The sequence below is a fragment of the Melanostigma gelatinosum genome (assembly GCF_949748355.1).
Source record: "Melanostigma gelatinosum genome assembly, chromosome: 11".
Classification (NCBI taxonomy): domain Eukaryota; kingdom Metazoa; phylum Chordata; class Actinopteri; order Perciformes; family Zoarcidae; genus Melanostigma; species Melanostigma gelatinosum.
The window spans coordinates 25,764,272-25,790,895 of NC_136644.1; the positions used below are offsets into that span (position 1 = coordinate 25,764,272).

Genomic DNA, 26,624 nt, shown 5'->3' on the forward strand with positions numbered 1-26,624 from the left:
AAAAATCAGACATAACTGTAGGGTCCTCAACGGCAGCTGCAGTCGACGTTTAGAACATTTCACAAATCAAAACGTCCGCAGTCAGAAAGGTCTGCCGCAGCGAAGGAGCCCGTATTCAAACACGCATTTCTAGATATATTTAATCACGGAACATTCCACACTCACGGCTGTAATTGTCCCTTGAAAAAACACGGAACTGTAATCTGTAATGAACAGAAAACTGTGCGGCGGTCAATCTCACACTGATTGTAATGAGGGCTTTCCCTCCTGCACTCACCATGCTTCCTTTCTTTAGGGTCCAGGAAGTGGTTTTTTCGCCAGAAAAAAAGTGCTAAATGGAGTCACAGTTTTGGATAAAAGCAAAGAAACTGCTCTGTGAAAAGAAAAAGAAAGCGAAGGCTCTCATTGCCATGGCTACACTCGGAGTTAATTATCGGCGTAATTGCGGCTTTTAACCTTTCCCACATCCGAGAGTGCTCCGACAGTTTATTCTGGCACAAAATGTGTTGGCGACCTTCAGTCATGCCTCCTACTGAACTCCGGCTGATCTGAGATCTTTGAATCTACCAGTGGAAACATTCAAATAAACGTGTAAATAAAGAAGACAGTTAGAGATAAATGAATCAGTGGAGCCAACCATCTTTATAGGAAAACACTCAAGCGGTGGTTTCAGCTCCTCTGACTCAAGTGTTAGCTCCTCATCGGTTACTACGTGTGTTTTATACTTTCTGCCTTTATTTGGGGTGAAGAGACGTAAGATGAATGCACTACATACACCTTTCACTGCGCCGTGTGAGCAAATCACAACAGTAAACCTGTCACACTGTACGTTAAGATAAATCATTCAGTGCGATATACCGACGTCTCTGGTAGCGGCAGCGACCTGTCAATCACAGTAGCCCCGCCCCTAAATCATCCCTGCTTTATGGTCTGTGTGACTCTAAATGGACCATAATGTACTAAATGAACATCATGCTGTATTGAAGAAGACTTGAAACTAGAGATTGAGACCATAAACTCATGTTTACCGCCAACCCTCCCCCAGGTTACAGCTCTGTCAGCACGGTTACCTCCGTTAGCTGCTAGCCACCGTTAGCGAGCAGTAACGTTAGCTTTTTACTTCTGCCTTCAAAAAGCATTGTAAACTTTTTGCAAGGCACAAAACTGCACATCAAAAACGTCCATTTAACTAAAACACCAATCAGTCTGCATAAAGAAGAACCATTTGCAAACAAACTGTTTTTTCTTCACAGTTAAAATGAAAGGAAAACAGTTAATATTGAAGTGAAATGCAATTTTATTGTTGAAAAAAGTGCATGGACACAAAATGCTCAGAATTTCCAAGAATAAAATTGTACAAAAAAAATCATAAATTTGTGAGAAAAAAACTTCTGAGATTAAAGGAGACATATGCTCATATGCAGGTTCATACTTGAATTTTGAGTTTCTACTTCAACATGTTTACGTGCTTCAATAATCAACAAACACTTTATTTTTCTCATACTGTCTGAATATATCGGAATCACCCTCGACCTGAAACGCTCCGTTTTAGCGCCTGTCTCTTTAAGAGCCCCGTCCAGAAAAAGCCTAGTCCGCTCTGATTGGCTTTGTTGAATCACATGTTCTCTGATCTCCGTTTTTTTTTTCATGTCCTTTTAAAGTCACACTTTTACGAGAAAGATAACCAACTCTAAAACAGTGTTCGTTTTTTTAACGGAACCACATCGCTTCACTTTGCAGGTTGGATCGACCTCATGACTTCATGCCATCGTTGCGTGCCGTGTATTATGTCTGCAGTGGACGACCTATTCAAATTACACTTTGCAATCGTGTGTAGCAATAAGGAAATACTTGTGATTTCAGAATCTCCATTTTATCATAAGCATCTGGACATTGTTGTGAATTGAACAGAAGAAAATTTGTTTGTTTTTTAAATTTGTACATTTACGACTTTTTTTTCACTCCGGAATAATTTCTTTTGTGAAACAAAACAATCAACATAAATGATTTAGGAACAAACCTATAACAACTATATATATACTGTATATATTTGAGCCTATCTGATTCGATTTGAGTCAACAGATGTATGTCTTTGCCGTGTTCCCCCAACGTGTCATTTCACACCGTCTATGGACTGAACAGCTTAAGTGTTTCCAGGTAAACACACACACACACACACACACACACACACACACACACACACACCCTGCCCGTGTCACCTCACAGCCAGCCGTTGGAGGAAAAGTCCCGCCTCAGCTGCTGAGTCTCGGCCTCCGTGAGTGGCTGAAGAGGCGATCGACAGGCGCCGCCGTGGAAACCGAACCACTCCATCGCCTGCTTGAGGGCGGGAACTCCCAACTTCCTGGTCACCTAGCAACACAGAGCTCCAATCAGTCTCCCTGTACTACAACAACCCCCCCCCCCCCCATCTGCCGTGTGGGTTCAAAGCTGTATCAATGCTGACACTTAAAAAGCAGACACGTGTCACGTGTCACTTCCTACGAGAGCGAAGCTGGATTTTCACGATGCGGCGTGTCGAGGGGTTTGAGTGGTAGACTGATGCCGTTCGAGCGGCAACATTTAACAAACATTAACAGACACATCTGTAGCCTGCAGCATATCATTCAGTGTCGTTTTCTCAACCATCTCACCCTGAGAACACACAACTCTCTCTTTGTTAAGTGAAGTTAACTCAACACATTGTTATAAAAAACAATTCAGCTACAGTACTAACTCCTTTTAAAATGAACATTTTGTGCTATCCATCATATTTCCACAGCAGATACGAGAGCAGATATTTCATTTTGACTTTAAAGAGCAACTAAATCCCCAAACCACTTATTTCCAGCTGAAACCCAATGTGTGGGTATTTAGTGGTGTTGTTGATGGATTCAGGGCGTAATCTTGAAATTGTTGCGCAAAGCATTTGAATACTGTGTTTTAAATATACATGGTGACTGCCCTCTACTGGTTAAAACTACTACTATTGCAATTTAGCGATTAGCTGATCTGGAGCCAGCTGACGTTCATTGAAGCGCCCTCCTTCCCCGTCCCTTTCCTATAAAACAACCTCTCCCGACTCCGTAGACTGGAGGAGGATTAGCTTCAATTAGCTTGTGATCTGCTTATGCTAATCGCGAGCGTACACATATCCCAGCCTTTTGCATGTAAACACAAGTTCACAAATGTTTATACTTTATGTTGTCACAATGACAGACACTCCTACCTAACCATAATCATACAAATGGTCAGCGTGCTAGCTATTAGCATGAGCGGTAGAGATTAGCATAGGCTAATTGGAAGGGTAGCGGCCATCACGAACCGTAATTTAAAAACTGTAAAGTCTGGCTACACTTTAAAGTAATGTAGACCGAGCCCAGCAATTTTTCAAATGTTTTGTATACGTAAAATAAAGACAAGATGGAATTAGCACGCTAACTAGCTAACCAGCAAGACACTAAATGGGTAAAATGAATGCTTCATCTACGCACTCTTGTCACAGCGTAGTAAAGCACAATGCTAGCGCCAGTTAATCAGTCATTAATGTTGATTCTACATTTTGTGGTGATGGAAAATGTTGCGTCTTACCCGCCCTTCCCAGTCCTGCACATGTTGATTCTTCTTGAAACATTTTATTTATTATTATTTCAAGCATAGAGGCACTTAAGCCAAAGTGACTCTTTAATGCTGTCATTTTGTTTGTAGTTTTAATTCGATTTACTCGGTTATTTTCTATGTAAACAGGGCATATGCATGCAAGAGGGACGCTGCCTTGTTGCTGGGCAGACTGGACTTTATATTATGCACAACTTAAATGTCATAAAAGCAGCCAATAAACTCCAGAGCAGCTCTGAGAGATGTGACTAAACCTCCAGTCTGTCATTATATGTGAGAGTTTGTTCTGTTGTGCGCGTGTGTGTGTGCGTGTGTGTGTGTGTGTGAGAGTGAGTGTGTGTGTGCGCAGCAGATGGTACTCACGGCGGCGTTGGGCTCGATGAGGCGCTGCTGCAGGCCTCTGGCTTCCTCCCAGCGACCGGACACACACAGGCTCTCCAACTCACACAGCTCCCGGCCCAGCACGTTGGCCAGCGCACACACTCCGCCAACCGCACCTAGACACCCGCATCACAATCGAGAGCTGACCGATTCATCATGTATAGAGTTGTTTTTCTTTTTCATACAATGATGTACTGTAAAACAATGAGAAACGTTCTTGACCTTTGGAGCCACCACATCCTGTCCTTCTAATAGAACGTGTCTCAATAAAAGGAACGAAAGAAAGAACCAAACGATGTCTCAACAGCCATTCTAGCGTTTCTAGCGTAAAATCGACATAAAGTGAGACCTTTTGTGTTGCTGGCTTTCATAGAAAAACGCACAAAAAATGTAACTTTCAGTAGGATTACCATTAGGATATACGTTGACTGAAGGGATCCCACAGGATTTGTGGTTCGCAAATTCCACATTTCTGCAAAAAAAACCTTAAAAAAAAACCTGCTCCAGATTTTAAGGGTTGTACTTACAACCAGCTGTTCCAATCTGGTTTCACACCCACGTTAAGTTGAAGGAAGGCGGCCGGATTAATCACGTTTGATCAGCTCACTGTGAGCAATCGCTCAACACAGCGCTTATATGTTTAGAATATTCAGAAGCTCCTTCCACCACTCATGCACAGTGTGCTGACGCATGAGCATGCATCACGGCAAAGTACAAGAAGCACTTGAGCTGCCCGAGAAGTCGACCGTGTGGACAGAATTCAGTGTTCAAACAACTGAAGATAAAACCGAGCAGAAAGGGGTTTTATTTTTCCTGCCTGAACATATTTCCCTCTCAAATGAAGCCGTCCATCACTCTCCTGGTTGTACAGCTGTGTTGTCAACACACGGACAAATATGATTCACGAGCAACGTTTGAGGTAGAAAGCCAGCCTTCTATCTTTTTCTCTCCTGACAGATCGGCACGCCGTTCATTCAGTACGATGTCTTTTTATACACGCAGCTAGATACACACATCATCCAAGGCCGCTAGATAGGACGGCCTTCCAGTGTGACATCTCATTGCCTGCGTCTGGTGGAGGAGGGAAGCAGAGCGCTGGCTCCGTCCGCGGCCTTGAAGTTGTTGTTGTTGTTGTTGTTGTGGATAGACGAGCCGGCGGCTGCTGACGGGCGGATTTTCTGTCTGAAAATGATGTTTCTGTTGGCTCGCTGCCGCTCGGATCGCACCGCTGACTGACGGGCGAAGCTGCACGAGGAAAAGACACCAAAGGCCGGCTAAAGAGGCAGAACCAGATCCTAAATGTCCAGGATTGTGGAGATGTGTGTGGCAGAACGGACTGAAACAGATCTCTGCCCAACAACACTTTCATCCTAACGAAAAAGACATTTCCTATTTTTCTTTGTTAGATCTTTGAGTTGAGACGCAATAAATATTTACATTTAGCAGCAAACAGCTATTATTTTTAAAGATCTGAACAGATCCACTCTCCCTCGGTGCGTTTCCAGAGATGCTCCTCGCTTTGTTGACTTAACTCAATGTTAGCTGTGTTTACGTCAACTGCGAGGCGAATTTTAAGTGAATTTTTTAAATGTAGCAGAACAGAAATGCGAATTAGTTCCATTTCCATCATCTGGTTTGGAGCGAATAAACTCTGCTACAGCGTAGTCTGGTCAGACGTTGGCGCTGTCTGCTACGTTTGGCTGTAATCTGCCAGTAAACGGAGTAGAAGAAGAAGAAGAAGAAGAAGTCGAGGTCGTGAGCGGGAAACAAAACAATTCGCTTGACAACCTAACCATCCACGATTTCTAAAGAGTAATATGTGTTCATGTGGTTTACCAGCAGTTCTCCCGACAACAAGCTTCTGCAAAAACATGCACAACCGCTACACAAAGTACAATTTCATTAAAGATCAAAACACCTTCTTGCACGATAACGACACCAACGGACACATTTCTGTCGGAGAAACGGGACGCGTGAACACTCGAGTGAAGCAGACGCGAGTGTTCCGCTCTGTGTTGTGATGCTCTGCGAGGGTTTGACTGACAGGGCTTCAGCTTCACTGTTATATCAAGACTTTAAACACACGCTCACCGTGGACACATTATCATATCCATCACTCAGCGCTACCTGTGTCCATCACACACACACACACACACAGCCAATTACTCCCATATTTCAGTTATGGAGATGAGAACACGTTCGGGAGCAAAGATCAGAGAACTGTGAAAGTGTGCGTGTGTGTGTGTGTGTGTGTGGGGTGCAGGGCTGGCAGTGGGAGAACATGACTCATTAGGTTCCTGAGCATCATGTTGATCCCCGAACGTGTTGTCTAATCCAGGCTTACAGTACACGGTACGTGGCGGACATTCATAAGAAGGCAGCTGCTGCCAAAAGGATGCTGATGAATCTTTGATTTGCTGCAACTTTAAATGAAAGATTGCACGCTTCCTCGCAGGATGAGAAAAAAAACACTCAACAGTCCTTCATGTCTGAAAGGACGAGAGGTTGCTGGTGAGGTTGCTGAAGGTATGCGTGTCTCCGTGTTTCCAGCCTGTGATGATGTTACTGTTGGGACATTCAGACACTCGACTTCTGAGAAATAGAAAAATATCAGACTCTGTTTTCATTGGTTCACAATAGTTTCCAGTCAGGCGGCCACCTCCGGGTCTGAAAAGTGAAGCCGGTGCTGAAGTGTCTTAAAGCAACTCAATATCGGGAGTGTGAGTGAAATGTGAAAACAAGAAAAAGTGACAGCAGAATGCAAGGGATTATGGGTAGAAAGGACAGATGTTGACATCCGATAGCCAGCGGTTAAAGAAAATGAGAGATTTGTGAATTATGTGGACATTTTCTTTGCACCTTTAATTGAGGATCTGATATGAAAGACATACAAGAAGAAAACAAAGTCCCTGTGAGGAACAACAGCGCCGTTAGTGGTCTCAGGGCTTCTTACCAACGCTATAGGCGGCCATGAGGAAGCCCGCTGAGCCCGCCAACACCTGGAAATCCTGCGTGTTGGTTCTGTGAACGATCAGGCCGATCCGTGAGATCTGAGGAGAGAGTAATCGTTCAAAATATTAAACAGGAGAAGAAGAGAGAGAGAGGAACAAACGCAGAGACAAGTGAGAAGAAAAAGGAATCATCTTCAAAAGAGGAGGAGGGGGAAGACGCATGAATATTTGATACGCTTCCTATTTTGTTTTGCCTCTTCTGATTCTCTTTTGTCAATCCAGATGTGAAGAATCCAAATGAAGCTGAAAAGTTCAAAAGGAGCACGAGACATGAAACCGAAGGCTCCGCAGGGAGAAACCTGCAGCCTCCACTTTAAAGCTATTCTTAACCGCCGCGGTGTCAGTTTCCCCATATCAGTCATGTCAAACACGCAGGGCTGTACTCGATCAGCCAGTCGGGGTACCGGAGCTCCCGCTGCTCTCCTGAAAAGCATCGAGCACTTCATTCCGACGCAGCTCCCCAGTGGGAGAAGACAACATGGCGGGCAGAGCAGAGTCTGCCCGGCGACAGGAAAACACTCATGAGCTTCTACTGTTCTTCAGTCTCGTTCTTGTCAGTAGCCTGCAGTGTGTCGCCTCGAGAGCAAAGAGGAACTTAACCCTCGACTGAAGAGTCTTCACTCGTGACAATCACAACATGCTCCCAGAGGTCATTTATTGAAATGAGTCTTTTTGTTGTGGAATAAAAAACAAAACTAAAAATAAAATCTGATTTCAGTCGAACAAATCTAAAGTTATTGAGACATTAATGTTTGTTATGAACTGTCTTCTTAATCAGCGTTATCGTGACGTCACATTTCGTCATAACTCTTTCATGTGTGAGCTCGTTAGAGACCGGCTGGAATTGCTCACGGCTCTCTCGCGGGGACAAACAAATAAAGTCGCTTTGATTATTTCAACCGAAGAGACGATGATTGGTTGACGTCGGTTGGTGTGCAAAAAAGCGATGACGACTCGCAACAACGCCCTCGTAGGTTCACACGTCTGGCACGTGCGGGACGTGCACGGGCTCAAAGCCAAAAACACAAGATGTGCAACAGCGTGGGAAGAAGGAATCAGATCTCAGGAGATGAGGTGAAACTTCGATGCTTTCTGAGGGCAGAACTGTTGATACGTATCGTAACATCATGACGAGAACATTAAAAGCTGCAGAGACGAGCCCGATCTGATTGGCGGATGACGAACGTCTCGAGCTGGATTCAAACCTGCGACACGTCTACACCTGCCAGCTGACAATCCTCGATTTCACCCACAGTGCGTCTCAGTCATTTATTCACGAATGACCAATCAGCTGCATGGACTACATGTGCATGGACTACATGTGCATGGACTACATGTGCATGGACTACATGTGCATGGACTGCATGTGCATGGACTACATGTGCATGGACTGCATGTGCATGGACTGCATGTGCATGGACTACATGTGCATGGACTACATGTGCATGGACTGCATGTGCATGGACTGCATGTGCATGGACTACATGTGCATGGACTACATGTGCATAAAGAAGCTTTTCTTTTTGCACAAGCAATCACAGGTTGTTTGTGATCAATCACGACGTTCACGCTGTGAGACGAGTCAATCTCGTCCTACAAGCCCGTCGGCTGATAACACACCAATTTATTTTCAGAAAACATGTCTTCAAATGTACTTTGGGCCAAAATATAACAAGATTCAAGTCCAGCGGAGACATTTTTTGATCACGTAATCTGCCAAATAGCAGGAGCTGGCTGATGTGGGGAAATCTGTTCGCCACTCATGCTCTGAATAATCTTTCTGCAACTTCGTCTGCCTTCCTCAGATTGACCCTTCACTCCTTGTTTTCTGCGTCCGTCCTCTTCCCGCCCACCATTGAGCAGGACCGCTGTGTGCTTGAACTACGCCCACGCTGCCGTCTCCCAGCAAGTGGACAAACTGCTATTTCCCAAATCCATTTGTGCAACTTCTTGCAGACACTTCCCACACAGACGAAAGAGGTATTAAGGGCTCGACAAGAGCAAACTGCTCTCTTTTTTTTTTGCCTCCCAACAAGTAACCCTGCAACCAACCCAGCAGGATAAAAGCACACACACACACACACACACACACACACACTTAAGTTTTAGGTTCTTCAACAGCCATAACTCTCTTCTCCACAGCAGCTAGTTTGCTGAACACACACAGTGCTGCTTCTACTGATTGTGCAGCATCAGAGTGAGCCAACATTGCTGCCGAATCAGCATTGATTTGGCAACAACATTTGAAAATGTCAGCGTTCATCTTTTCACTCTGTCAAAGCCGGACACACATTCGCGTTTTGTTAAGCGTCCAGCAACGCGGCTCAATTTCAGCTCGTTGCGTGTATGCAGTCTTTTCAAAATAAACTCCCGTCTCCACAGGAAACTATGAATTTAAGTTTACGACTGCTGTATGGGAACAGCCTGAGCTGCTCGACAGTCACACAGATCATGTTTCTGTGACACCGACAGCTGCATGGGAAAATAAAGAGGATGCGCTGCTTACGTCTCCTCCGCTGTCTTTAAGGCCCAGGATGTTCGGGTGCTGAGACAGCTGCACCACGGCGTCCAGCGGCAGCTCCAGCCCCGTGTTGGCCGGCACGCTGTACAGAACCACCGGCACCGGGCTGCTGTCCGCCACCTGCAGGGGAGCCGCAGAGAGATGAGCGCCATGTCTGAACTCTCCCTTCTCTTTGATTCCCAGTCAATCAAAGCAGCGTACTTTTTAAAGCTTTTCTGATTTAACACTACCCCGAGCCTCCCACTCAGCACTTACTGTGTTCCTATTCGTTTGTTTCTGTACTGTTGCTCTGGTTTATGCTCTTAGATGCTCGTTTAGAAAACGATGCTGACCGGCCCTCGTTCCTTCAAATGGCTGTTTGGGGGGTTCAGACTTGGTTCTAGGGTTACGGTAAGAATCCGGTCTAAGTTAAGGTTCGTGTCAGGATTAGGTTATGCATCATGTTAACTCGGGTTCCTCGTGAGTATGCGAGTGTGCTCGACAGCCAGCGGACCTTTGTGAAGTGCTGGATCAGAGCGCGGCCGTCCATCTTGCCCTTGTAGAAGCACGGCGTCACCACGAGGACCACGTCGGCTCCGGCCGCCGCCATCTTCTCGGTGAGCTGCACTGTGGCTCTCGTGGCTGATGAGACGAGAGAGTCGAAAAACACAACTTCACAACTTCACAAGCTGCACGACACGTCCGTCAACAACCTGAAAGGACTGGAGGTGGAATCACGGCTGCGGGAGCTTCCTCGTACTTTTCATATTGCACTCGTTGTTCATTCTGTATTTATTTATTGTAATTTAATTTTAATATTGATTGAGTTTGTTTACGTATAAAACCCAAATTATTTACATTAACTTATGACAGATGATAAAAATTAAACACCAATAAACTAAACAAACAATTTTAAAAAAGGACAAAACAGCCGTAGTTACAAGTTTCCATGATCAAAGATGGAAGTATACAAATCCAATATTTTGTAAATGTATGTGCATGAATGCATCATAAATCATCCGTTGATTACGTTTACGAACAAAAAAACACTCTTACTCAAAGCTGAAAGGTCTTTTCTTTCCACATATAGAACATATAGAACATGTTCTAATCACTGCTTTATAGTCGGGATTCAGTTTTATGCCATATGTCTTGTTATTCTTACTTGTGATCAATCATTTCAGTGACATAATCATTTCTAACAGCGACCTACGGAGTGAATGGCCGTCGATGGTTCTATTCATTCACTCACAGGTGAATCCCTCCACCTCCTTCAATCTGATGTGGAATTTAAAATACACCTCCTACATGTAAACACAATGCATTCGAGGTTTCTTATGTTCCCGTGCCCTCACATACAAGTCCTCCATTCAAACCGTGTCACCGGTACGCACGTCTTCTTTCTCCGACTTCACAAACTGAATACAACAACCGCGGCCTCATTTTCACAGTGTCTACAGGATGAAGAGGAGGACGGACACGAGGAGCGACTGCATGTCGAAGGAACGGGGAGAGAAGAGAAGCGGCTGTAAAGCTGACGTCAGAATGCTGGAAGGCCGAGCAGAACCGTACGCAACGACTCTGTCCCTGGACAGTTGACTGAATACACACAGAGATCAGGAGGTTTCTATTCCGTCAGTCAATGTGAGTTAAAGCGCATCTCTCTCCTCTCATCTATGAATGTTCATCATAGAACTCAACAGGAAATAAAACTGTTACAAACTCCATTTGACTTCATTTCACGCCTCTAAAAATCCACGTTCAGTGTGAATAAACTGACACACTCTGAGGCCTACATTCACAGCCTGATCCGGCCATCAGCAGTTTGTCCGTGGGCAGCGATCGTCGGACCGTCTTCACCACCTCCACCCGCTCCTCCTCTGTCAGGTACGGGTACTCCCCGTTGGAGCCCTGAACCACCAGACCTGCAACACAGAACACCTCATTATGCTCATGCAACAGCTGTGATGACAGCAGATGTGGCAGCTGCATGAAAAGCTGCAAAAGTAGTCATGATAGCAGCAACACTAGAGACAACAGACAGAGAAACCCTCATCACACAGGACAGAAACAGGACAGAAACATACGAAATGATGAAAAAGACGAGTAGTTACAGTGTAGATGAGAACTAATGGCAGCATAGCAGCAATAGACAGAGTTTAGTGCCATGACAGCAGCAGATGTACACACAGTAGTCTCAGTAGCGGTGTTAACATGCTTTGATGTATTGGTGCATGACATACATTTAAGAAATTAAAATTTTAAATCAAGTATTGCAAAAAAAACATAAATAAAAAAGTAAAAATACACAGAAATGTGGAAAAAAATAGAAAATGTGTAAATATATTCAATTAAAATGTGACAGTAGCAGGAATGTTCTAATAATTATTATTTGTTCTTGAAGTCGCAGGCTATTGTAAATATTTATATATTGTAGTAGTAACAGCAAACCACCAGAGGGTGACAGAGGCCTCCAGCCTCCATGCTGAACTTTGTCCTCTCTCTCAGGTCCTTAAACAAACACTGATGGCTGCACCGATGAACCTCTCCGCGGGTTTCTGTCAAAGAGTAACAAGTTCACGTGTCCGTGACGTCATCCCAACTGTCTTAAAGTATAACCAAAGACGTCTGCAGACTGTTTTCCCTAAAGGATCTCCTCACATGCACCCGCTTCCATGAACCGTCAGTGTGAACCACATCCTGTGTGACAGACAGACGCGTTCAAGTCTGTTCTTACCGAGGACCATCTGGGTCCGTCTCACCGACCCCTGTAACCGGTCTAGACTCTCCTGGACTTCCATAAACAGCTGTGTGTCCTGACCTTTGAACGGTATCTTGGCATACTTCTGCAGGTTTCCCTCCAGTTTCTGGTAGTCCACGTCCTCCTCGGGGGTGAACGGCGTGGCAATAGGCGGATACATCCCGCTGAGGTCCAGCCTGGAAGCTGCCGTGCGGCTCTGGGTCCGCTTCCATGCGGACAGGTGACCTCTGCACAGGGGGCTCAGACCTCTCCAGACCCGGACGCACAGCATCGTGAAGCGGACTGAGTGACCGAGCTGCCCGCTGCCGTGTGTGTGTGTGTGTGTGTGTGTGTGTGTGTGTGTGTGTGTGTGTGTGTGACTATGAGCAGCTGCAGCAGACGAGGACAGTTAATCACTAATCCGCTTTTGTAAATGTTGACTTGAATTTGGGATTTCAGCGCAACTCTGAAACTGTCTCGACTCTCCTCTTCACTCGGTCACGTTCCGCAGCGCGTTTCTGTAAAAAGAAAAGAAAAGCGCTCGTGTTTGTTTCTGTCGACTTCACGCGCCACCTCCTGCAGGTCAGCTGGCACCTGTTTTGGGACGATTGTCTAAATGTTTTCCCTCAGCAACGTGTCCCAAAGTCAGCAACGTGTGCTGCAGCAGATCAGAAGCTCCGCCCAGGAGCAGGAAGGGCTCATCAACCAAGCACGGCCCAGGACTGTGGGGGTGGATTACTCCATTACCTGAGCACAAGGGTCAGGTGTCCAAAGTGTCAGGGCCCTCCATGTACCAACGAGGAAGAGACTCAGATGACCACACATAAACATACAACTACAAAGAGACACAAAATGACACAAAGCAATCTAAAACGAGTCTCAATTTGACCACAAAGAGACACAAAACAGCTACAAAGAGACAAACAGCTACAAAGAGACACGAAACAGCTGCAAACGAGTTTCAAAACAACTACAAAGAAACTCAAAGTCTGAAAAGAGACAGAAATACAAATACAAATAGACACAAACCACATACAATGACACAAAACAACTACAAAGAGAATTACATTTTAGGGAATTGAAAACAAAGTTAGCGTTCAGAAATGGCTGAAACACAAATGATTGCTTGATCTTAATAAAAAGATGAGCACCAGGTGTTGCATTTGTGATTCAGTTTGTATTGTGGCCGTCGGTCACATCAAATAAGAATTAACAGTAAAACGTATCAAGAGGAACACAAACAGAAAATAAGAAAAGACCAAAGAAGGACTGATTACAAAGTCTCCAACAGAACAACACGAGGCAGTTACTCTCATATTACAGCATATGAATCATAATTAATAAATGCGCCACAGCCTCTGATGGACGTCACTCTACTGCCCCCGTGTGGAGAAGCGTTGAGCTGCATCGACATTAAACAATCACTGATAAAGTCTCAGCGTTCTGCAGTTTGATCGACAGATGTAATTAATAGAAAGCAGCCGAGCAGAAGGTACGAAACATGCTGTCTGACAGCATCAGAGCCAGATCTCACCAAGACGGGCTGAGACTCTGTTGCCTCCTTTTTATTAAAACCATTATATGTGGACACTCCTGCACATGCTTTAGTGTCTGTTGATATGAAGCTGTTTTTTTTATAGTGCGCGAGGTTCCTTAGGTCCAGTTTGTTGAGATGAGATGAGATGAGATACAATGAGATGAGATGAGATGAGATACAATGATTAAATGTTAAACACCACCACCAGTTATACAGATTAGTACGAATCTAGATCATTAAAAAAATGTATTTTTTAAAATAGTCTACAAAGTCAGCAGTTTGTAAATGTGATTCATAAACTGCTTTTGGTCTAAATTCACTTTTCCAGGAGTTTGAAGGTCAAAGGTTATTGAATGGTTCTTAAAGTGAACGCTGGAGGATAAACAGCCTCTGATCGATAAAGCATCAGTAAGTTATTATCTGTTGATGTGATGAAGCCTCATCAACAGCGTGCATTCACAGTATGTGATCAGGAAGGCAGTGTCTTTACAGCACCTTCACTTTAGGAATGATAGAGATGGAAATCTCAATTTAAATGTGATTTATTTTTGGTAACGATCAGCTCAACACACTCCAGTGGAACAAGAATAACCCTAAAACACAAGAAATGCACTACAAATCAGTGACTAAGCTCAAATAACATAATGTGAAGTCGTTGTTTCACGGTGAGCTCGAGGCTATTATTGGAAAGTTACGTCACGGCGCAGTGGCGCGCGTCTCTCTCTCTCTCTCTCTCTGTACAGCAGAACATCGGATAGTTAGCAGAGAGCTGCTGGTCCCTCCCTCTCCCCCACATGGACCGGAACCACGCAGCGCCACGTGACCCCGCAGCTCGGGACTGAACGAGCCCCCTCACACCGCATCATGGTTGCGGAGGATGCGGCCGCGCGGTCGCGAACCGGAGCCCCGCTCTCCCCCGGAGCTCCGCTCTCTCCCTCCCGCCTGCTGCTGCTCTCCCTGTCCGTCTGCTCGCTGCTCCCCGCCCCGGCGCTCGGCTTGCTCGGCTTTCGGCCGGAGGAGACCGGAGCGGAGCTGTCCGTGGCGGATGGGGTGCTGAAAGCCACCGAGGGGACCCGCTTCATGCTGCGGGTTTATTACTCCACCTCCCCGCAGAGGCTCAACCGCACCGCGGCGACTCGCGCCAACAACGCCGCGCCCTGGATCGCCTTCATCGAGGAGCCGACCCCCGGGCGAGAGGGACAAGTTCACCCGAAGCGGAACATGTGCATGGACAAGAACGCCAGGACGTCCGACATCGAGGTTTTGGGTTCTTTCAAGTCTGCGTCCAGTCAGAACTCGGTGCTGGTGGAGCTGCTGGCCAAGGACCTGCGCAGGGGGGAGAAGATCAAATACTACTCCATGTGCGCTTTTGACGGATCCAAATGGGAACACTACCGGACGAGGGACTTCTGGGTGGCCGTGGCGGAGCGCTCGCCCCCCCCGGAGCTCTGGCGGCAGGTGCTGGTCTCCGTCCTGCTGCTCGGGCTGTCCGCGCTCTTCAGCGGGCTGAACCTGAGCCTGCTGGCGCTGGACCCGGTGGAGCTGCAGGTCCTCCAGAACAGCGGCACCGACAAGGAGCAGAACTACGCGCGGAAAATCGAGTCGGTGCGTCGGCACGGCAACTACGTCCTGTGCACTCTGCTGCTGGGGACCGCGATCATCAACGCCTCGCTCGCCGTGTGGATGTGCCAGATCCTGGGCATGACCTGGCTCTCCACGGTCATCTGCGCTTTCGGCATCTTCTTCATCGGGGAGATCCTCCCGCACTCGGTGGCGTCGCGTCACGGCCTGGCCATCGCCTCCAAAACCATCTGGGTGACGCGGCTGCTGATGGTGCTCTCCTTCCCCATCTCCTACCCCATCAGCAAACTGCTGGACCTCATCCTCAACCAGGAGATCTCAAACTTCTACACGAGGGAGAAACTCCTGGAGATGCTGCGCGTCTCCGACCCGTACCACGACCTGGTCAAAGAGGAGCTCAACATCATCCAGGGGGCGCTGGAGCTGCGCAGCAAGACCGTGGAGGACGTGCTGACGCCGCTGACCGACTGCTTCATGCTGGCCTCGGACGTCGTCCTGGACTTCAACACCATGTCGGACATGATGCAGAGCGGCTACACGAGGATACCGGTGTTTGAGAACGAGCGGTCCAACATCGTGGACATCCTGTTCGTCAAGGACCTCGCGTTCGTGGACCCGGACGACTGCACCCCGCTGAAGACCATCACCCAGTTCTACAAACACCCGCTGCACTGCGTCTTCAACGACACCAAGCTGGACGCCATGCTGGAGGAGTTCAAGAAAGGTGAGGGGGGGGGAGAGTGTGTGTGTGTGTGTACGTGTGTGTGCGTGTGCGTGTGTGTGTTTGGTTCAGCGAGTGGCATCACTGAGGTCAAATGAAGTGCAGTCACAGAAGTTCATACAAAACTATGAAATACATTTGATCAGACAAACTAATACAGTGAATAGAATGATGATTCAGAGATGATATGAATGACATAGTTATGATGATAATCTTTATTTATATACACAGTGAGCGGTCCTACAGGTTCACTGCAGATGAAATAACTGGAGTTTACTGATTCTACGTTTCTCTCACGCTTGTCAACTTGTCTGCACAGCTGACATCGGTCAGGATGGAGAAACTTCTGTATGCAACTTCATTGACTCGAGCAAAAATGATCCCGCTCAATCTTTCGGCCCCACTAGAAGTGTGTTTGTTGTGTCTGTATCTGCCGCCCGGCCTGGATCTTCTTCTGTCGCTGTGTTCTCGGACTGTTACTGTTTGCAAAGCTCGCTCCAAAACGAGAGCGAATCCAAAGAGTTGACTTTCAGCAGCTGGCGAGTCGGAGACGAGGGCCCAACTTAAAATATCGTGTTTACAAACGGGATGCAGAGATGCTGAAATCAGGCCGATCTATTCAATTCAATTCTATGTTTGTCTCACAGTCAAACCTCGTACTAAACCTGAAATACTTTAAGTTCTCCATGATTTCATGAAACACAATTAGGGGGGAAAACATGTTTTTGTACCCTGTTTGCTGAAAACCAGAGGCTACATCATAGCAGACGGCTTGTTCAGATCACAGGAGGAGGCCTAAAGGTTGCTGGTTTGAACCTCTGTCTGCTCCTTTAAGGCGGCTCAGTGCTTAACAGTGACGCATTGTGAATGTGTTTCTGTAGATAAGAGTTTGCAGTTTGCATTGCCCCTCCCCTGCATACAAACACAACAAACAACTGAGAGCATGAGGCCAGTTCGCTGCAGCAGAGCACCGTTTCTCCCGCCCGGGATTCAGCTGCATCGCTGCTTATTGAGGAGTGTGAAATGGGTGGGGTGCTCACCGACCAATCAGGGGCCTCGCTGCCTGTCACTGCCTTGTGCACAGTCAGCTTTTCTGGGTTTTTTTGTTTTTTCCCTGCTGGGTTTGTGGTGAGGACAGGAAGAGACGGGAGGTAAACTGAGAAAGGACACCTTGACCGAGTCTGTTGACAGGAGACAAGAGACGGAGACATTTACGCGTTTACTGTAAAGTCAAACATCTGGTGTTCATATCCTACAGAACAAATTCAAATGTCTTTGAAAAGGTTTTTACAGAAGCGAAGATGCAATTCTAGAAATTTGAGCTGCGGATCTTCTGACTTTCATGTTGTTTTCTACACAAACCTCCGTGTGTCACTGCTCCACAGAGGGCTCTGGGTCAGATCGTCTTTCCTTCTGTCTCTCTCGCTCTTTCTGCAACATCACTTTCAGGCACTGCGGCAGAAAAAAAACGTTCCCTCATTCAATTCAATGCGACTCCTGCAGAGCAGTGGATGCAGCCTCAGAGAGCAATGGGGGGGGGGGGGGGGGGACACACCGCTGCATAGCGTTGCAGCGTTTAGTTAAATTTAACTGCAAGTGTTTCTTCATCTTCCTGTTCCCGTAGCAACACACCCATAATCACACAGCTCCTTCTGTTGTTGTGTAGCTCATCACACTCTTCTTCTCTGATCTGCAGCTCATCACACTCTTCTTCTCTGATCTGTAGCTCATCACACTCTTCTTCTCTGATCTGCAGCTCATCACACTCTTCTTCTCTGATCTGCAGCTCATCACACTCTTCTTCTCTGATCTGTAGCTCATCACACTCTTCTTCTCTGATCCGTAGCTCATCACACTCTTCTTCTCTGATCCGTAGCTCATCACACTCTTCTTCTCTGATCCGTAGCTCATCACACTCTTCTTCTCTGATCCGTAGCTCATCACACTCTTCTTCTCTGATCCGTAGCTCATCACACTCTTCTTCTCTGATCCGTAGCTCATCACACTCTTCTTCTCTGATCCGTAGCTCATCACACTCTTCTTCTCTGATCTGTAGCTCATCACACTCTTCTTCTCTGATCTGCAGCTCATCACACTCTTCTTCTCTGATCTGCAGCTCATCACACTCTTCTTCTCTGATCTGCAGCTCATCACACTCTTCTTCTCTGATCCGTACTTCATCACACTCTTCTTCTCTGATCTGTAGCTCATCACACTCTTCTTCTCTGATCCGTAGCTCATCACACTCTTCTTCTCTGATCTGCAGCTCATCACACTCTTCTTCTCTGATCTGCAGCTCATCACACTCTTCTTCTCTGATCCGTACTTCATCACACTCTTCTTCTCTGATCTGTAGCTCATCACACTCTTCTTCTCTGATCTGCAGCTCATCACACTCTTCTTCTCTGATCCGTACTTCATCACACTCTTCTTCTCTGATCCGTAGCTCATCACACTCTTCTTCTCTGATCCGTAGCTCATCACACTCTTCTTCTCTGATCTGCAGCTCATCACACTCTTCTTCTCTGATCCGTACTTCATCACACTCTTCTTCTCTGATCCGTAGCTCATCACACTCTTCTTCTCTGATCCGCAGCTCATCACACTCTTCTTCTCTGATCCGTACTTCATCACACTCTTCTTCTCTGATCCGTAGCTCATCACACTCTTCTTCTCTGATCCGTAGCTCATCACACTCTTCTTCTCTGATCTGCAGCTCATCACACTCTTCTTCTCTGATCCGTACTTCATCACACTCTTCTTCTCTGATCTGTAGCTCATCACACTCTTCTTCTCTGATCTGCAGCTCATCACACTCTTCTTCTCTGATCCGTACTTCATCACACTCTTCTTCTCTGATCTGTAGCTCATCACACTCTTCTTCTCTGATCCGTACTTCATCACACTCTTCTTCTCTGATCCGTAGCTCATCACACTCTTCTTCTCTGATCTGCAGCTCATCACACTCTTCTTTGACAGAACTACGACAAAAGCGACGGCGTCACAATGAAGATCAGAAAAGTGTCGGTTTGGAAAATTAAAATCTTGAACCTGCGGTGAGACTTCAAACTTTCTGTCCGTCCAAGAAAGAGTCCAAGAAAGAGTCCGAACTTCACTGAGCGTTAGTCGGTATGGATGTGGTACGTTTAGAGAACAGAAGACAAATACCTGACATATGTTTGTTTACATGGAATAACTTATTAGCTTTGATGCATTTGGGAGCTGTTGAAAGGAAGGTGGGGCTTCATTGAAGCAGCTCATCTGTTGGCACAGATGGACTCTAAATCCTCGTCTGTCTCTCTGTCCTTCTCACTAAAACGTCTCCCAGGAGTATCAAATATTCAGTGTGCTGTATTCTCACTCTGTCTCGCTGCCATCTGTCCTCTCTACAAGTCTCAGCTGATCAGCGCTCATCCTGCCAACGCAAGTCACTGTAAATAGAGGTCGATGTTAATGAAAGCTGATGTATTTAATCCAAAATGAATCATTTACTCTTGTGACTTGTGGCCTTAGACGGTCAGCTCTTGCCATCATGGTGCTGGATGTCCTTTCTGTCCCCAGCAGACATCTTGACTGGTCACAGCAGGACAAGGTGCTCAGGTGCGATTAATCACGGCTGAAGTCGAGCGCTCACATACTGGGACACTTAGACCTGGACCATCATTAAGGCTATTCATTAATTCGAGCTTTTCCTGCTACGAAGAGTCAAAATGTCTGCAATCGACGATCTAACAATGCTTTCGTCTGCTATGAAGCGTTATGTTAGATTATATTCAAAACTCTTCACGCTTTATTTCATTTGATCCATGCATCGAACAGCACATTTGCCTTTTCCCCGTTCATACCCAGGAATATACAAAGTCGTCTCTCTATGGCTCGTTTTAAGGGGAAATCAACGTGTGAGGAAGATGCTGATGGAGAAACAAAAATGAAGAGACGTGATTCTTATTCTTCACAGAGGAAGAACATACAGAACATCAGCTCTCTCTGCCTCTCAGACCAGTTTGTATGTAAGGCTGACCTATTTAGCTGAATGCAGCTCTGCCAGAACTGTGTGTGTGTGTGTGTGTGTGTGTGTGTGTGTGTGTGTGTGTGTGTGTGTGTGTGTGTGTGTGTGTGTGTGTGTGTGTGTGTGTGTGTGTGGGAGGTAGTATTTGGCAGGCGGAGAGTGTAGAAGCAGAGAGAGAATCTCAGTGAGGCAGTTGATTTGGAGCCAGAGTGTTGAGGAGGAGCTCCAACACAAGGATTCGCTCCGTGTTCTGGATGTGTGTGTGTGTGTGTGTGTGTGTGTGTGTGTGTGTGTGTGTGTGTGTGTACGGTGTCCACGTGTCTGCCTGTTTTTTCACCCAGCAGTACACAGATTATTAATCCTGGAGGTGAAGCCAGCGGAGGCTCTGCAGCCCCGTGGGGTGATTCATGTGATGGATTGTGTTTTAGCTCTTACACCCATTCAGCTCCGCCCACTGAGCATCAGGCTGCAGAGCTCCCACTCGCTGTGAGTCACATGTGAGCAGAGACAGCGGGACTCAAATCTAATCACACAATCTAAAGAAATGTTATTTGATAATATGCTGCCTTTGTACAGGCCTTCTGCATCTTTCGTGGTTCATTGGGAGTGGGCCTGACCCTTTCTGAGCGGCGTCATTCAGGCAGCGAGGATTAATCTCATCTAAGATTAGGAATCAGAGTCAAAACAAAAACCAGGTTTAAAACGAGCAAATCCAGATTTTAAAATAAACAGAGCTCTGTTGAACAATTGAGAAACGGATCTGTTTCGTAAAGCCATTTGTTAACCAAAATGTAATGTTTAGTCAGAGTTTCATCAACGTGACGCTTGCCTACCTATTTGCATTTGTCTTTGTCCAAGTGTTGTAAACACTGTAAAGTGTTTTTTAAGAATGAATTCTGGGTTGAAAGTGATACTAAATCAAGGTTTTCTTCAAGGGAAGTCCCACCTCGCCATCGTGCAGCGGGTGAACAACGAGGGCGAGGGCGACCCGTTCTACGAGGTGATGGGCATCGTCACCCTGGAGGACGTCATCGAGGAAATCATCAAGTCAGAGATCCTCGACGAGACCGACCTCTACAGTACGTATGCGGGTTGGGGTTCGACGGTCGGGCCGTGTGGGAGTTCAGTGTTCAGTGTTCTCTCATTCTGCGTGCGCTTCTGTTCCGTCAGCGGATAATCGTACGAAGCGTCGCGTTTCTCACCACGGGAGGAAGCAGCAGGACTTCTCCATCTTCAAACTGTCAGAGGACGAGATGAAAGTGAACATTTCTCCTCAGCTTCTCTTGGCGACGCACCGCTTCCTGTCCACAGGTAACTAATCAGCTGTTCTTATAACAAAACATCCTCACAGGGAAGGAGAGGGAGGTCCTCCGAACTCAGGATGTTGTCTTCAGTTCTTTACGGGACAATCAAATGTTGGGTTACCTGCAATTCTTGTCATGCCTCCACGGCAAAACGAAGAATTAAAAATGGAAAATCAAAAAATGGAGAAGTCTTGGTGAATTTAAGTCAATTGGTTTTGCTTTTCACAACAGAAAAATATGAGAACATCCATCAACGAACTCTCACACAACTCATGCATCAAAGTCTCATTAATGCAGTCGTATGCTAACTACTGTCCGCGGTCCACGGCCCACGGTCTACGTCCTGGAGATTGGGTCATGAGAACCTTTTGTCTCCTCTCCTCCCTCCGTCAGAGGTGGAGCCCTTCAAACCAGCTCACATCTCAGAGAAGATCTTGCTGAGGCTGATCAAACACCCCAGCGTGGTTCAGGAGCTCAAGTTTGATGAGAAGAACAAGCGAGCGCCGCAGCACTTCCTGTTCCAGCGCAACAAACCGGTGGACTACTTTATCCTGGTCCTGCAGGTACCTGCTTTTAATACTGCAATAAATACTGAAATGCAAATGTGTGCGTGTTCCCGGCGCGGACAAGCTCACCCGGTGTTTCTGTTTCTTCAGGGTCGAGTTGAGGTGGAGTTTGGTAAAGAGGCGCTGAAGTTTGAGAACGGAGCTTTTTCTTATTTCGGGGTTCCTTCCATCATGCCAGCAGGTAGAAATACACACACACTGTTTTTATTCTTATCTTCAAACTTCCTTTCCCTCCACTACATGTCTCCCTACACATCACATGTAACCTGAACACAGTACAGTAAACTATTACCCATGTTAATGTTCACCCTAAAGCGAAAATGAGTCCCTAAAGTGACCGAATGTCCCAAAAATGTCTTTGTTTTTTGAACAGAAAAACACTGGATTTGTTTCCCAATAAAGTCAAAGTTGTACCGTTGCAATGAATGAGGTCCAGAAGGTCCAGAAGGTCCAACTGAAGCTGAGCTCTAATGATTTGATCAAGTCTTACTCATCCCGGTAGAAGTGCTTGATAGAATATTTAAATGACTCTTTTCTTTCTCCTGCAGTCCACAGATCCCCCTCTCGCAGCAGTGGTTTGGACCGCTCTGAGTCCATGCTGTACGGAGGCAGCATGGGCCAACTGAACGGGGGGGCGAACGTCTACCTGCCGGACTACTCTGTGAGACAGCTCACACATCTACAGATCATCAAGGTAACACTGTGGTTTCAATGTCTGCATCTGTCTGTATCTAACACTCAACTGTTTTCATCTCAACGATCATCCAGTGAAACAGAAGTCTTATTCGCTTCTGTACCGTGAGTATCACAGTGAAACGGAATAGTGCTGCAGAAATGAGTCCGAAATGAATGAGTCAGCATTTTTTCACTTCCAGTTTCCATGTCTTGAAGTCAATGTTGTTACGTTGTTGCGTTACGTCGTTGCGTTACCTCGTTGCGTTACCTCGTTGCGTTAGGTCGTTGCGTTGCCTCGCTGCGTTGCCTCGTTGCGTTGCCTCGCTGCGTTGCCTCGTTGCGTTGCCTCGTTGCGTTGCCTCGTTGCGTTGCCTCGTTGCGTTGCCTCGTTGCGTTGCCTCGTTGCGTTACGGTGTTGCGTTACGTTGTTGCGTTACGTTGTTGCGTTACGTTGTTGCGTTACGTTGTTGCATTACGTTGTTGCGATACGTTGTTGCGTTACGTTGTTGCATTACGTTGTTGCGATACGTTGTTGCGTTACGTTGTTGCGTTGCGTTGTTGCGTTACGTCGTTGCGTGCAATGGCAAGAATTGTTTTCTGGTGGCTGGGTTGACTTGTTGTTAGACACAGTTTGACAAGAGTCAAACATCCTTCCAACCCTTAATATTACCCACAATCCTCTGTTCCCGTGTGTCAGATTACCCGGAGCCACTACCACAATGCTGTAACAGCCACCCGGATGGACAGCTCCCCTCAGACGCCTGATGCCGAAGCCTGTCTGGCAGAAGGCACCACCCCGACCCCAGAGCCCCCGGCGGCAGAGCACGGCGCCGCGCCGAGGCCCCCGGAGCACACCACCACCACCACCCACACCCTCATGCCCCCACCCAGGGAGACCGGCCGGCCCAGCTCGGCTCGAACCCGAGGACAACAGTCCAGCGTCCCACACAGCACGTCGCTGCTGAATGAGATGAATCGTATCGTCCGTAAGTATCCTCGACAGACAGGAAATTATTATTCTGAAGTTCAGACTGAAATAAACAAGAAATGCAGTGAGCCGTTGAGGCAGACGAACAACGTTGGGTACCTCAAATGAGTTTCTCTCAATTCATGAGAGCAAAATACTGAAAATGAATTGAGTTCAAGAACCTCATCCAAACAGCATCCAAGCAGCTGACAGAAACAGTCTGGGGAGATAAACAGACGGACGGACGGAGAAATGACTGAATATGATTGAGACTTAAGGAAAGAGAAAGAAGAGACAGAAGGCTTCTTTGTGCTTCTTAATGGATCGCTATGAGACAGTCAGTGTTACATTACGGGGAAAGTTAGTTTTTAATGGGTTTTGGGAGTAACATTAAGAATGTACTGTCAAGATTTACTGGCTAGGGCAGAATATACTCTGTTTATTTGATTGAGACATAAACTCATGTTTACAATGTTTACTGAGGTAATAAATCAAGAGAGAAGTAGAGTCATTTTCTCATAGACTTCTATACAACCAGAGGAGTCGCCCCCTGGTGGACAGCAGAGAGAATGCCGCTTTAAGACACTTCTGCATCGGCTTCACTCTTAAGAACCGGAGGTTGTCGCCTGGAGGTAGTCCGACGTTATAACACGTGTTATGAAAAGGCGTCACGTGTGTTTTGGTGTGTTTGTGTGTTTCTGCTGCAGGCAGCAAGTCTGACGGACAGAAGAGTCCGAGCGACTCAGTGTTTCTCAGGATGGACGAGATCCCTTACATCCGGGAGGACAGATATGAGCCCGACGCACACACTGGTACGACAAATGTGATGATAATATCCCACAATCACAACAAATATGAGCAGGTTTAAAAGTTTCCAGACATCAGTTGACACGATGTCTTTAGTTTCACATAAAGCTGTCGATCATTGACAGGGTCATGTCTCTCTCTCTTTCTCTCTCTCTCTCTCTTTCTCTCTCGCTCTCTCTCTCTCTCTCCCTCTCCCTCTCTCCCTCTCTCTCCCTCTCTCTCTCTCTCTCTCTCTCTCCCTCTCTCTCTCTCTCTCTCTCTCTCTCTCCCCCCCCCTCTCTCTCTCTCCCCCTCCCCCCCTCTCTCTCCCTCTCTCTCTCTCTCTCTCTCTCTCTCTCTCCTCCCCCCCCCCTCTCTCTCTCTCTCTCTCTCTCTCTCTCTCAGACATGGCCTCCGTTCCCATAGAGACGGACACGTCTCCTTTCATCAGCAGCCTCTCCCTGAGCGGCTCAGAGGACACGATGGGCAAGAAACTCCTGCTCAAACTCAGTCAGTCTCTCACACACAAACCGGTTATTAACCAACCTTTTCTCCCCTCTCGCTCTCTATCTCTCTCTATCTCTCTCCCTCTCTCTCCCTCTCTCTCTCTCTGTCTCTCTCTCTATCTCTCTCTCTCTCCCCTGCTTTGCTTTGATTAACATGCAAACTCAACACTCACAATCGCAGCCTCCCTGTCCAGAACCTCGCACTCAAACATCCATGAGTGATGTGGACTTGCCTCCTTTGTATTCTCATGAGCTCATAGAGTTGTTTTGAATGTATTTCCCTACTTGCCGCTGATTTGTATGCATTTTAGTTCGGTATTAAAGTCACCGAATGGAGAATTAAAACTCACGTATAATCACAGAGAACCTCATGTTTCATGTTTGACAGCAACCAAACCAGCTGCCCATTCATCCGCACCAACAGAATCAATACGGAGGTGCAAAGGAACCAAATTAGAGAAGTTCCACGTTGACCTCTTAGTGACATACTTGCTTTAAACCGACTCTTAATATGTTTGTTTCTCTTACTTTATTGTACATTTTCTGTTTTTAAATCATGTCTTTTTACTTTTGCATTTGTTTATTGTCGCGTCAAACTGCTTGTCTGTGTAACATCTTTGTCTCCTCAGGCCACAGGAAGAGGAAAAAATCCCGCGAAGGAGAAACGACACCGGAGGACATTTCAGAGCAGCCGCTGGTGAAAACCTAGCGGAGTGCGTGAGGCGGACCCGAACGCTCCATCGGCCGATGGTTCTTCCAGTTGTTTGTAAAGACCGTTGCGGTTGTCGAACTACAGCTATCAGAGTTTTATCTGAAAACAACACCCTCACTGTGGGAGATTATAACGTGGACCCGTCACCAGGAACGTAATGAACGCAGCTTCACATCTTCGCAGGTCATTCATGTCGCTGCTTGTATATAAAGGAATGACGATGATGTAAATGTAGAGACAATAGTTTTTATACCCTCCTCATTTGATCACGACTCCAATGGAGCGACTAGAATAACGGATGGAAGACACCAAAGATGTTGCTGTTTTTGTACATACTGCTCCAGGTATATGCACAGAACAGACGTTAGCCGGCTGCTTTGTGTTCAGGCTTTTGATTTGATTTATGTTATTGGTTACCTGCTGAACGAGAGGCGAAGTCCCGCCCCCTCCGGTGCCCCATTGGACTTTATTTTGTGAAAAGGATGGACGGCAGTCAACGGCGAGAGAGGAATATTTCTTTGGATCCCATTTGAGATGTGCCATGAATTACACATGCGTCCATTTAAAAGATCATTTTGCATCTTTCTAAAACAAAATTTGTAGAATTTGAGATGTAGAACATTTCCAGAGTCCAAGAATATTCTCTGAAAGACATCTTTCCTCTGCCTCCCCCTGCATGGATCTGAATGTGAATTGAAGCTGTTATTTAATGGGTCTACATTTTGAATGTAAATGAAGCCTTAACGGCAGAGCTTCTCCAGCATGCCGTGTGAACGCAGCAGCGCTTCAGAATATGCTTTGAGGTGAAATGCTTCTTCACTCCTCTGTAATCTGTGCTGCAGACATGTTGAAAACACTTCATGCAATTGTTGTTGATTCGAACGAGTCGGCAGATTGTGGAGGAGAAACCATGACCAGGAGTCCTTCTTCTTTTTCTTACCTGATCCAAAAACAACACCGATGATTTCAGCAGTTCTGTGAAATGTTGTTTTTGGTCCGACTGAGTCGACGTT

General features: G+C 46.5%; 2 protein-coding genes across 3 annotated transcripts; one reads left to right on the forward strand and one right to left on the reverse strand.

Annotated features, from left to right (window-relative positions):
* Positions 1-1,327: 1,327 nt before the first annotated feature.
* On the reverse strand, positions 1,328-12,869 carry hoga1 (4-hydroxy-2-oxoglutarate aldolase 1). 2 transcript variants are annotated; one of them, XM_079278937.1, is made up of 7 exons: positions 12,329-12,869; positions 11,304-11,432; positions 10,022-10,149; positions 9,514-9,648; positions 6,950-7,046; positions 3,979-4,112; positions 1,328-2,370 (listed from the first exon to the last, which is right to left on the reverse strand). In XM_079278937.1, the coding sequence occupies exons 1-7, from the start codon at positions 12,537-12,539 to the stop codon at positions 2,221-2,223; spliced, it is 984 nt and encodes a 327-aa protein (XP_079135063.1). In that variant the 5' UTR covers positions 12,540-12,869; the 3' UTR covers positions 1,328-2,220. The 2 variants fall into 2 exon arrangements, with proteins under 2 accessions (XP_079135063.1, XP_079135062.1); XM_079278936.1 differs by having other exon boundaries at positions 12,245-12,869.
* A 1,764-nt stretch (positions 12,870-14,633) lies between these two features.
* On the forward strand, positions 14,634-25,665 carry LOC306784794 (metal transporter CNNM1-like). The gene is made up of 10 exons (XM_079278920.1): positions 14,634-16,089; positions 21,031-21,174; positions 21,266-21,406; positions 21,793-21,962; positions 22,056-22,146; positions 22,514-22,659; positions 23,338-23,630; positions 24,319-24,419; positions 24,799-24,903; positions 25,529-25,665. Exons 1-10 carry the CDS (start codon positions 14,649-14,651, stop codon positions 25,606-25,608), a joined length of 2,712 nt encoding a protein of 903 aa, XP_079135046.1. The 5' UTR covers positions 14,634-14,648; the 3' UTR covers positions 25,609-25,665.
* The last annotated feature ends 959 nt before the right edge of the window (positions 25,666-26,624 follow it).

Bases quoted from the DNA above. Each gene is read 5' to 3' on its own strand.
- hoga1 (XM_079278936.1), bottom strand. From the start codon at position 12,539: ATGCTGTGCGTCCGGGTCTGGAGAGGTCTGAGCCCCCTGTGCAGAGGT. The intron at 10,150-11,303 runs GTAGGCCTCAGA...TCGTCTCATCAG, and splicing joins GGCCGGATCAGGCTGTGAAT to CCACGAGAGCCACAGTGCAG. The intron at 4,113-6,949 runs GTAAGAAGCCCT...GCGGGTGTCTAG, and splicing joins CATGGCCGCCTATAGCGTTG to GTGCGGTTGGCGGAGTGTGT.
- LOC306784794 (XM_079278920.1), top strand. From the start codon at position 14,649: ATGGTTGCGGAGGATGCGGCCGCGCGGTCGCGAACCGGAGCCCCGCTC. The intron at 16,090-21,030 runs GTGAGGGGGGGG...GTTTTCTTCAAG, and splicing joins GCTGGAGGAGTTCAAGAAAG to GGAAGTCCCACCTCGCCATC. The intron at 23,631-24,318 runs GTATCCTCGACA...TGCTGCAGGCAG, and splicing joins ATGAATCGTATCGTCCGTAA to CAAGTCTGACGGACAGAAGA.